The 12451-nt window shown below is 39.8% G+C and overlaps 1 protein-coding gene across 2 annotated transcripts in view; it reads left to right on the top strand.

Moving 5' to 3' along the window:
* nkain2 (sodium/potassium transporting ATPase interacting 2) overlaps window positions 1-12451 on the top strand; it is a 93414-nt gene that overhangs the window by 79186 nt on the left and 1777 nt on the right. Inside the window, exons 6-7 of one of the 2 annotated variants that reach the window (XR_005204173.1) lie at window positions 4267-4348; window positions 7133-10138. Coding sequence is in view for 1 of the 2 variants with exons in the window: in XM_037750935.1 (XP_037606863.1) it covers window positions 4267-4348; window positions 7133-7142 (92 nt within the window). In the remaining variant the exon portion in view is untranslated. Of the gene's footprint in view, window positions 1-4266; window positions 4349-7132; window positions 11258-12451 lie in introns of those variants that run through there. The other variant, XM_037750935.1, reaches the window with a different exon arrangement.

Below are 12451 nucleotides of genomic sequence, written 5' to 3'. Positions count from 1 at the left end.
TGAGAAAGCTAATTACGCTCATAATTATTCTGTGCATGTGTGAATGAGTACTATGTGTGTGTGTGCGCGTGTTGAAGTGTGTGTATATAGGTGTGTGGTTGTGTCTGTGTGTGGGAGATTAATCATTATAGTGAGTCTTATCTGTCTCGCAGCTCCTTGAATGTGTCAGACAGATTCTTGTCAAACATGCACATATGAACAACACGCCTACAGATGCACATACAAACCCTAAGACTGCAAGCTTTGTACAATCAGTCGATCAGTAGTCAATAGTGAACACACAACTGGAAAATAACCAAATACAAACAATGATTTACAATATTTTGAACATTAAAAAAGAAAACAGGAAATCTGTTCTTTTATAGATCAGACTGCAGTTTCTGGCTTCTGGTGAGAATTGTTCATGTTCTTAAAGGGACAGTGTGTAGGATGTGGCAGCATCTTGTGGTGTGTGGTTGCAGATTGCAACCAACTGAGTACCCCTCCGCTCACTCCTCCCTTTCCAAGACTGCGGTATCGTGAGCCGCCGAGTGCAAAACTGTGGTAACGCCGTTCACCTCGCTCAGACGCCATCCTTACCATAATAACACTACTTTAGGAGCAACGGAAGTCAGACGGTGGCTGGCGGTACCGCGGTTTTGCACTCACGTTATCGCAATTTCACAAGCATGTCGGAAAACTACGGTGGCCTTCAGGTAACATAAGAATGTGAAAGGCTCTCACTAGAGCCAGTGTTTGGTTTTGTCCGTTCTTTGCTACTGTAGAAACATGGCGGAGCAACATGGCGGACTCCGTGAAGAGGACGAGCTCCCTATGTAGATATGAAGGGCTCATTCTAAGCTAACGAAAACACAACAATTCGTAGTTTCAGGTGATTATACATTAATGAAAACATAGTTATGAATATTATATTCTATTTCTGCTAATAGATCCCCGGAATGCTACACACTGGTCCTTTAAATGCTCATTGGACAAGCCTGCACCTTATGAATAACAAATCTGAATTATTAAATTGAGTCGCTACAGCTTGATAGGCAGCACACTGACTGAAGGTTAGAGGCTCCATTTCCTCTCGCGTTCAAAGGGTCAAGCATGGCAGAAACTCTGCTGATTTGACTGCAGCATGAATCAGCAGGAAACCCGTACACCGTTCACACCAGGCCATTCTTCCACAGAAGGATCCACACAAAGAAGGAGCACAGCGAGCGCATGGCAATGTCTCCGCATTGTCTGACTGAACAACCATAATGAGCCGAATGATCGTAAAGTATCACAGTATTGCAGCAGTCCAGGAAAACTGCTGATAGACAAAGAAGATCATCTGCTGTCCCGTTGTGTGGCGTAATCACAATTTCACATGAATGCATTAAGAGGATTAAGAGAGAAGTGTGGAAACTCACAGCCAAGACGTGGTGGCTTATAATGAAATTTTACACAACTTCAACAGAATTAAAAGAACAAGAAAGGTACGTGAGACAGATGCATTGAGACGGATGCATTGATCCGTAGACTTGAGTGGCTCTTGAAAATGTGATTAAAAACAAGACAAATCCTTTTAATGCTAAAAGTCTACACTGATAAAATGTTTCTTCTTCAGTCCAATGATTCTTTGGAAATCAATTAAAAGTCGTAGTTATGCATTTTGTTAAGAGAACAGTTCAACATTTTGGGTGATACGCTTATTCACTTTCATGCAGGGAGTTAGATGAGAAGCTCTGATTTCTGTCTATTGACACTAGGGCCAGTAGCTGGTTAGCTTAGCTTAGCTTAAAGACTTCATATTTTGTTTGTTTAATGTGTACAAAAAACTAAAATTAAAAAATTACAAATTTGTGGTTTTAAATCGAGTTGCATACTGAAAGCCAGGAAGTATGTAAAACCAAATGTTTTTTACATTTTGTTTTATGGAAGAATTAAACATGTTATGTTTGGACAGAACCAGGCTAGCTGTTTCACCCTGTTTCCAGTCTTTATGCTAGGCTGGCTGTAGATTCATATTTTGTGTACGGACCAGTCTGAAAAGTGAAGCCAATGCGGAAAAACCTTAAACTTGCATTATTTCTAATAGCCAGCAGGGGGCGACTCCTCTGGTTGCAAAAAGAAGTCTGATTGTATAGAAGTCTATGAGAAAATGAGCCTACTTCTCATTTGATTTATTACCTCAGTAAACATTGTAAACATGAGTTTATGGTCTCAATTGCTAGTTTCAAGTCGTCTTCAATACAGCATGATGTTCATTTAGTAAATTATGGTCCCATTTAGAGTGAAATAGAAAATTAAGCAGGGGATGCTTTAGGGTGTGGTCGCTACCATGGCGTTGTCCGCTCTGGGAGTTATCCATGTTTTTGTCTTTAACCCTTTCACAGTGTGTTTTCAGTTAATTAAAGTTAATTATAGCCTTTTTGGTTACCAAAAAAAGGTCTTATTTAGTGTTCGGTTGTACTTAGTTCCTCTCAAGTCACTTCTGGTTGCAAAAAAACAAGATGGCGACGGCCAAAATGCCAAACTCTGGGCTTCAAAACTGTAGTCCATAAACCAATGGATAACGTCACGTGACTACGTCCACTGCTTATATACAGTCTATGGTAGAGACATGAGAGTGGTATCGAAAGCAAATAAGTGAATTTCCCAAAATGTTAAACTATTCCTTTAAAAGGAGTGTTGCAGCATTATATTCACTACAGGCTACTCATCATCACAAGATGTACAGATATGAATACACAACAGCTCCATACATATTCATGTATGTAATTTATGGTGTCTTGATTTATGGTGTCAATGAGGCATACACAAACTAGTTAGTGTAATTGCCTGATTGTGTTTGGCTTCCACATCATGTTTGGACTTACATTCCTGTTACTTGCAGGGCTTGAGGTATACTTAAAGCCACTTTCATCTCTGCAGTGACAGGAAAATTCCACATTGTACTTGATGTTATGAGACCTCACTCAATAAATAGGAAAGTACGCCGCTGATCAAGGCAAGGAAGTACCCTTTTATGAGCTCTACAACATCAAAGTAAAAAAAATATCATGGCTTCCTCTCTTCAAAAGTCCAGGCTCCCTGCCTCAGTCTGAGGAAAGCAACCACCTGCTGGCAGCTCCTCAGCCCGGGAATCTGCAGAGCCATCCTATATAATTTAGGAGTTAAGAGTATTCTCAAAGCATAAATATATCACTTCATAAGATTTAGTCCTCCTCCTAAAAATAGATTTAGATTTGAATCACAGGATTCTCATACAGATTTTCGCTCGAAGCAGTTTCATGCCTACAACCCTGATTAGCTATATGAGCAGCAGTGATAGACGTGGTGGTTCTGGTACAAAATGTACTGCTAAGACCTCTGTAGGTGTAGGAGGCCAGATGCAATGAATCATCCCTGGTGGGAGCTTCCCAGTTGATAATCTCTGTAAACAGATATTTGCATATGAATGCAGAATCTGTAAGTAATGGGTTGGTATCGGAAGTGTTCTGGTGTCCGTTTGTAGTGAGAGTAGTATTGACCAATCATGTTTAAGCAGGCTTTGGTTGCATGCAATGAGATGAGATGTCGTCTCTCCACTCAACTCCATTGTCGCGTCTCAAGTCGCTTATCGGACTGTAAACAATGAATGAATCGTCATCAGACTGATGGTCGTGTCTAGAAGGTAACATGCAAATTGCGAAACTCTTGCAAGATGGTTAAGAATAGGTATTAACCTTGAATAGTTAAGGCTAGGCATTGACCTCCGATAGTTAAGGTTAGGCATTGACCTCCAATAGTTAAGGTTAGGCATTGACCTCCAATAGTTAAGGTTAGGCATTGACCTCAAATGGTTAAGGTTAGGCGTTGACCTCGAATAGTTGAGCTTAGGCATTGACCTTGAATAGTTGAGGTTAGGCATTGACCTTGAATAGTTGAGGTTAGGCATTGACCTCAGATAGTTGAGGTAAGGTATTGACCTTGAATAGTTAAGGTTAGGTATTGGCATCAAATAGTTAAGGTTAGGCATTGACCTTGAATGGTTAAGGTTAGGCATTGACCTTGAATGGTTAAGGTTAGGCATTGACCTTGAATAATTAAGGTTAGATATTGACCTCAAATATTTAAGGTTAGGCATTGATCTTGAATAGTTGAGGTTAGGATAGGTCGTCGGGCAGCAAGTATCGTGAAAGTTTTTGTAGGTTTTCGCAATTTGAGGGTTACCTTCTAGACACGACCCAGACCGATAGCCGATGAGTTCCACAAAGGCATACGCTTTCACTAATCGCTGTTGTTTTTGTGCAGTTGATTTTATAGGAGGGTTCGACTCGTACGGTTACCAGGGGCCTCAGAAGACCTCCCACCTTCAGCTACAGCCCATGTACATGTAAGTATAGACTATTTATCTTCACATCTATCTACAAATGTCTTATTGAAATACTTTGATGATTTTTTTTTTTATCACATACTCACAATATTAGTCTTAAAACTGCATAAATTGTGCTAAATGCTAACCAGAAATGCAGTTTTCATTCCTCAAATACACTCCAGATCCTCAGACCCTTTTAAATTCCACCAGTGTTTAGGGACACATTTGTATCTGTCTTTGATATCTTGAGTTCTGCAGTGAGGATGATATAAGCACAGTCTGGCTGTATCAGCATAATGGCTTATCATTTATCAGCCCAAGGTCTCATCACTTATCACTGTTGTAGTACTTTTGTCACTCCACCTCACACGTGGCAAATAAAGGAGGGGTACGTGATGAAAGCCACTGCATCCTTGATGTCATTCTCGCTGAAGAAATGTTTCATAATTAGCTTTTTTACCCGCGAAAGGGCATCGTCCCGAGTGTTATTGTTGTGTTTTGGAAGCTTTTTTTTGGAAGATTCAAACTATAGATTCCTGTTTTCGTCGTGATCTTCAGCTATTCTTACACCAGAAGAGCCAATAGGATAACACAAAATGAGTCTGAGTCCAGGCTCAGACAGGCCAGCATCAATCTCGCTGTCTCGCAATACAGCAAAAGCTTACACCACTGTAGCAAACAACAATACGAAAAATAATGGCGATTCCACTGATGTGCGGCAGACAGGTGATCAATAACTGTTTTTATTAGAGAAAAGAGCCAGAGCAAATTAGAGACAGATGCAGACGGACAGAGAGAGAGAAACTGAGATCAAGATGGGCGAGAGACTAGTAGATAGACGGAGAAAGAGGGGGGGGAGACGATAAACACAGAGTGATGGATGAAACGTAGGACTAAACAAAGAAGAAAGGCAATAAAGGGCCATTCTGTAGTTTTATACGTCCCCTGTGGAAGTCATAACACAGATCATAAATCATCGACCCCCAAGATAATGGCTGCAAACACAAACACACACTTCTCAGACAAGAGCCGGAGCATGAATACACATATCTGTGCACACCCAGATGCAGGCACACACACACTCAAACACTGCATACACACAAACATCACAGTGAATGTGCTGATAGACACATTGTGCTCGTACATTTATGCGCCCACATAGACACACAAGGATTCGCACACACACTTGCACAAACATCATCATCAATATGCTATCATTGTTCCCCAGCTGTTGTCCCTTCACTTTGGTGTTTATTGGCTCTGGCCAGAGGGACCAATAAAAAAGCATCAGCTGTATCGTCCCAATGGAAATCTCCCACGCCCAACCACCCACACATATGCACACGCGAATAACTTCCCAACAATTACCGCCTCCGGAATTTTGTAGAAATATGCGCAAAGAAAAATAAAGGATCAACTTAATGTTGACCTCCAAACGCACGTGTTTCTCCATGAGCATTCAGATGAGAGTAGGTTTAGCATAATTCCAAACCGTAAGCGTCTTATTCATTTTTTATTTCTGCATCTGTTGTTACAGCCTCATGATTGAGCTCTTGGTTACACTTGTAGCATTTTAGCACTTACGGTTCCCTCGTCTGGAAGTCAATGGGTTTTTATTTAGATGCCTGAAATAAGGTCTGCTGTTTTTTAGCTTTTTACTTTGCATTCACGCTTAAAAAAATCATAAAAGTGGTGTTCATTTGTTAAGATTATCTTGCTGAACAAAACGTGTACGTATCATAAACGAGTGTTTGCCACTGAGTTTATTTTCTGCAATAATCCAAAACCCAATGGAAAAATCACATTGGCTTTTTGTTGAGCGAACCCAGGGCGATGCTAACTTACTGGTTGGCCTACAAAAATACATCATCCCTGGAGCACTATGTTAAGCGTCGACACAGAAAATGAATTTAAACATTTCTGAAATCGTGGGTAGATTGGTATCTGTGCTAGCAGGAAGTGTTTTTAGTAAAGCTAGGTTAGAACTGTGCTAAAAGTTCCCTTAACGAGAGAATATGCAACTTACTCTAGTCACGATTATAGGGCAATGCTAAATGCTAAACGACAACACCTACTACTGATACCAGAGACGGTTCAGAAAGGAGACAGCGCACTGTGGAGTCATTTCCTGTATCTGTGTCATGAGAGTTTTGCCACTGCCCCGCCCCTTTTTGGAGACTAACGGTATATCATGAGTCTATTAACTCAAATGGGAAAAGTGAATGTGAACACAGATTATAACCAATTCTTAGACACCAAAGTAAAAATTGGACCCATTTTTTACAAATTAAACTCTTCATTTGTAAAAGGAAGATGTGTTAGTTCTTCTCTTAAAAAGTTGCATAGTCTCACTTTAAAGCACATCAGCGTCATTTACATTTTGTAAATAATTATGTAGATTTTTTTGGCAAGCAATTTTTTTTTTGCTTTCCATGTTTTTGTTCTTAATAGTTACGTGGGGATGTATCACATTCAGTATATCCATGTGGGTGGCTCGAGCTGTCTCTTGAGTGGTATTATCTTTTATAAGATACACAGGACAAGTGCTTCTGATGTCCCCATTGAACATGATGTTATGAAGCTTATTTGCCAGAGTGAATCACTTTATCAAGGACGATACCGAGCAAATGCACCGCTTAGCATTTCATCATAAACCTCTTCATCGTCACTGTCCTTAATTATAACTCAAAGAGTTGCCGTTTAAGAGGTTCACATCAACATTTACCTTTAAATCTATGCTAAAGCAATAAAAGGGATTCAGTCACTGTTGTTGTATAACCCTCTCCTCTGCTCTTCATTCAGGTCAAAGTAAAGCCAGGAGCTACTCCGGGAGCGCTGCCTTACCAACCACCACTGCTTAGTATCCTGCTTTTACTATTCCGGCTGTCTTTTGATAAACAACAACACAAGACACAGACAAGTAGACGGTATACAGAAGACACTAAGATATTCTGCGTTTCAACCTACAAACCCCCCCCAGTACTCAGATTGCTTCCTTGGTCTGCCTGTCTGCTGTTTTTAATGAAGTTAAGGCTGTTCCTGATGAAACACTGGCCTCGTGTGGTTGGACACGGTAACTGCAGGACATGAAACACCAGTGCAGACAGCTCCGGTTAACAACTGCTTTTTTTTTTTTTGTCTCTGAGGGACGCAATCAGGAGACTTGCTTCCTCTTGTGATGTTGCATTATGAAAGAAACCAAAGGGATGTAAAGTGACCCATTGGTGACGTGTTTCTTCAGGCTTCCAAAGAGAGATGTTACATGATGCAGATCCTGTTATGTATACAAAAGAACCATTTAAAGCATCTCTGGAACTTTTCTGCTCTTTGTGCCTGACACATCAGACACTGGACTTGCAAACCGGACTGACCAAGCATCTACTAACAAGACTACCGATACAGGAATGTCAAGACATTTTTCTTTTTCTAAGGTTACTTTCTGGTGCATTTGGAGCTCGATACAAGTCACGGGCCGCACTCAAGCACGAGTACAGGCCACGCATCTTATTCTGTTGTTTCCTCAGAAACGTTGAATGTCAAATAACAGTGCTATGTGTAGATTTACATACCTTCATTCCATATGTGCATGTGTATAGGAAACACATTCACATACACAGGCATATGTGAATTCACACATGCATGCACAAACACACACATAAACAGATGTATTAACGTTTTTAATGTGAATCTTAACAATGTTTACAATAGAAATTCAGTCTGACGGACAGAAAGACTGAACACCTTGACAGACAGATAGACTGGGAGACAGACGGGAGGCTTTCTAGCTGCAGCATCCCAAAGGCCACGGGGTCTTTTTCTGCCATATTAATACAGACGGGACAGTTGTTCCAGATGTGTCTTTTGGACTCTTGCTGTCTAAATATTTTGTCTTCCATCCAAGACAGACCGTCAGAGGTAGATACAGACACACATGACAAAGAAAACAACCGTTTGAGGTCAGACAACAGCTTCCTTTGTCACTCGCCCATCTCTTTCAGCAGGCAAGTTTTTCCCGTTTTCTGAATTATAAAAAAAGCTGGAGGCCAGATCGAGTGCTGCCTAATCTGCAGCTTCCTAATAACGGAAATAGGTCAAAATCTTCCACATTTACATAAAGGGGAAACACACCTTTCACAGAAATGACAATCACAGTCAGAGTGGCTTGAATCTCGTCATGGATTGGCAAAAAAATTGTGACAAAAAAAGCTGAAAAATGGCTGTCATCATCACATGGAAACAGAGAAGCATCTAAGTTTGATTATTTGATTAATTATTTATTGTTTTAAATTTATATATTGCGTTTCCAAACCCTCTGGTGGATGACAAAGATCGGTGAAAGAAGGAGAAACGAAACGACGGAGGGCTGAATCTCCGATGACAACGCTGCACGCGTTCGCCCTCGCCCGCAGACTAATGAGGACAAAAATCGTACCAGAGAGATGCCAGAGTCTCAGCAGCTCCCTCTCTTCACCTCACCACTCAAATTTTAATGTTGAAAGTGCCAACTGCATCACCACATGGACATCCGTACAGCCTGGTTTCTGAAAGCCACAGACTGGGACCAAAAAATAATGGGTCTCAGGTTCACTTTTCTTGAGTTCCCATGTAGGAAAACTAGTGAGGATATCACAAATCAAAAAAATTCACATTTGCATTCCAGGCAGGTTTTCCTCTTTTATTCTTCTCAGAAAAAAATCTCCTGATTCCTTTCTGGAAATGTAACTGTTGCATTTGTGTTGCAATCACCGGACCAAAAGTTTGAGGCCTTCTCCGTCAACCAAGGAACATTTCTGGGTGGAAACACCGATATACGGACGGACCACCCCCCTCTACAAACTACAAAGTCCACCCTCCCTCCGGCCAGTTATCTTCAGCAGTTCATGTTTTGTAACAAAACTGTGGGTTACGTTCAGAGTCGCTGCTCCGCGAGGCTCCACCGACGGAGGACAGGAACAACATTTTGTGTGTTTGCATGAGGTGTTTCCAAACTGTTGCGTATTTAATCTCATGCTGCGTGTGACTAACTAGCTACTTAAAAATGGGAACTGTTTGGTTTGTTGAATGCTCCTCAACTCTCTTCAAAGAGTCCTAAATGTGAACTTTGTGATTTTTTCTATAAATAACACAAGTCTGAAATGTCTGCCGAGTAAAGGAGATAAAATAGCTACTACAATGTAAAACGACGAAATGTAACTTTGAACTTCTAGACGTTTTTTAATCACATGTGGCCGTGTTTACTGTTTTTTCTAGTTGACTACTAATGTATGATGTTGTGTACAAGTGGGACTACTATGTTTTATTTCTTCTAATTGTACAGTGTATTTTGAAACGAGAGGGTAAGAGGAGAATGGGGAGGAAAGGGAATTAGTTGCACTATAGTCTGTAATTCTTTCATTAACAATTCTGTCAGGGCTGGAAATTCACTTTCACTTCAGCACATAATTAATTCTCAATATTAATTTATATTGGAATTGTCGACCGACACCACACGTTGCTTTTTTAATAAATGTAATGACTGCAGATGAAGTGTCCTTTTTGCGAAATTCAAATCAGGAACTTATGCTGCTGTGAAAAGGGTCACATATCCAATTATTCAGAAGCATCATTGAAAAGATAGTTGGTTGTGTGTCATTAGCAAATTTGAACTGAAAGTGAATTTATTTGTTAATTTATTTGTCTTTTACGGAGTCAAGTCATCATCACCTGGAACTGTGGAACCAATATCGACCTAAACACCAATCTGGCAGATATAAGAGAGGATTTCAGATATATAATGTGACCCAGATGTGTGTGTGTGTGTGTGTGTGTGTGCGTGTGAGACTTTGTACTGCAGTACATTGTACTTTTCTGTGTCGTGGTGAACTGACACTCAACCCAGAGCCTGCAAAGCCACGACTTCAACACAAACTGAAGGATATTGAAGAACTCATCAAAGATCGTTAATGAACAGCAATAATATATTTTAAAGTAATAATGAAGAGACAGAATCCACACAGTTTGTTATTTATCTTCACAGCTGCTTGCTTAGACTTTGGAACAGTCAATAGAGGTTGTTGTCTGTAGATGTAAGAATGCACATCTGTACATAAAGAGTTAAACATTTGCAGAGGAAGCCGGAGGCCAGCTGTTATTTTTGTTGAATGGTGTCAATAAACATTCAGTCAGGCTATTGTACAGTTCTGAATCTGTATTAAGAGCTACAAATCCCTCCTAGACTCCAGTTTGAAGCTTTAAAGCTGCGGCAAGAGTATACAGTTATGGCTATTACTGGTGCTGAGTAAATTATTGAATAATAGGGAAAGACATATACATCCTGTGTTACATGGGCTACATTTTCACAAAATTTCAAAATAAAACTTCTGATTTATTCAAACTATTTTGAGAAATATTTTTAAGTGTTCAACAATTTAACGCCTCTGAAAACTTGGTTTTGAATGTTGATTATTTCTCTTATAACTTAAATATTTATGACAAAATAAGCAAAGAATAAAGTTTAAAAAATATATATCTTTAGGTATTATTTATTAAGAGTTTAACACTCAAAAGCTCACATATAATGTATTTCGTCAGGACTGTGTGGGTGTGGCTTGACCAGATTTCAAGCAACAACAACCCAACTATATATCTATCTATCCATCTATCCATCTATCTTGCCATCTGAACCACATCCACTTCAACCCATGAAAGATCAGCACAGCCTGACAGATGGAAATCTCTCTGTTGAAATAACCAAAACTATGCTAACTCTGACAGAATATTTTGTGTTCATGTAGGATCCCATCACTTATTTACGAAGCTGATTGAGAAAATAAGTGTTCTGATTCTTCAGGTATTGTCATCGGTGCTTGTACAGTTGGTTTAATTAGCATACACAACTGTAAAGAGCAAAGAAGTAAAGTGGGAATATCACACAAGAGAAAAGCGCAGGACCCAGGATAGAACCCTGAGGTACTCCACGGCTCAGCTCAGCTTCTTTATATAAGCACTGTTGTAGACAACAAGAAAATAAACAAAACTCTTGTTCCCACAAATTCTCTAATACTCTGAAACTTTATTTCCCTTAATTTTAACGTTAAATTAAAGGTGCAATTGATAACATTGATAACATTTAGCCACTAGATGTTGCATTCTCCCTCCCCTGTTCCATGGCATTCACTTCACAACAAGTCGATGCCAGGCGTTTACTGTCAATCTCAGCCATTTATCAGTTTTTTTTCCACACTACCTGACGACCCAGAGATACCATGTGATGCCAACGTCGTTTTACTATTGGCCCACAAGCCTTGTTAGAAGTGGGAACCAAACGTCAGATATTTTCACAGAGATAAAAAAAAACATTCATTTTGGACCTGCCAAAAAAATTTTAAATGATTAATTCACGATCATAATAATTTTTTTCAGGAAAAGTCATACTTTTATTCGGCACCTTTCTAAAGGCTCTGTGGATGTATTATTTTTTAATAAACATCTGTCTACATAAAAATGTTATCAATAATAAGCAGAGAGTTAAGTTAGAGGAGCATTTAGAGAGTGCAATAACACATAATCATTATACATAAAGCAACTATTCACAATGTCAGTACATCAATGCAGGAACGTGTCGCTTTCTCTGTGGCTCTGGGTTGATTTGTCAAAGTTCACCACTGACTACAACCATCTATGTTGGTTTGACTCCTTCTCTTTTCATGATGGTTTTCCCACAGGTGACTGACTGTACATAAACTAGACAGTTGGGAATAAAGTAGACGGTGGAGAAGGAAAGTCTATGTTGTGTCCTCTCTTCTCTGACACCTTTCAGTCATTTCACATTATGCATGAGAATGACAAATTATTTCACATTTATTTCTTTTGGAGTTGTTTTTGTTGTCCAGCCAAGTGTTTTCCAGTATTTAAGTTCTGAAGAACAGAAAATCCACTTACTAAAGTGAGTGAAATGAAGCTAAACCTGTTGAAACAGGATCCAAAAAGACGGCTGACGGCAACATCATCACACATCCTGACCAGTCATGTAGTGTCTCTTTAACTTGTACACACACACACACAGTCATTGCCAGGAAGCGCTGTTGTTCCTTTGCCGAGGAAACATCCCGGTAATCATTAAGAGGAGTAGAGTGGGTGGTA

The sequence above is a fragment of the Sebastes umbrosus genome, chromosome 18 (genome assembly GCF_015220745.1).
Source record: "Sebastes umbrosus isolate fSebUmb1 chromosome 18, fSebUmb1.pri, whole genome shotgun sequence".
In the NCBI taxonomy this organism is placed as follows: Eukaryota; Metazoa; Chordata; class Actinopteri; order Perciformes; family Sebastidae; genus Sebastes; species Sebastes umbrosus.
This window is presented reverse-complemented; position numbering and strand designations above follow the sequence as displayed.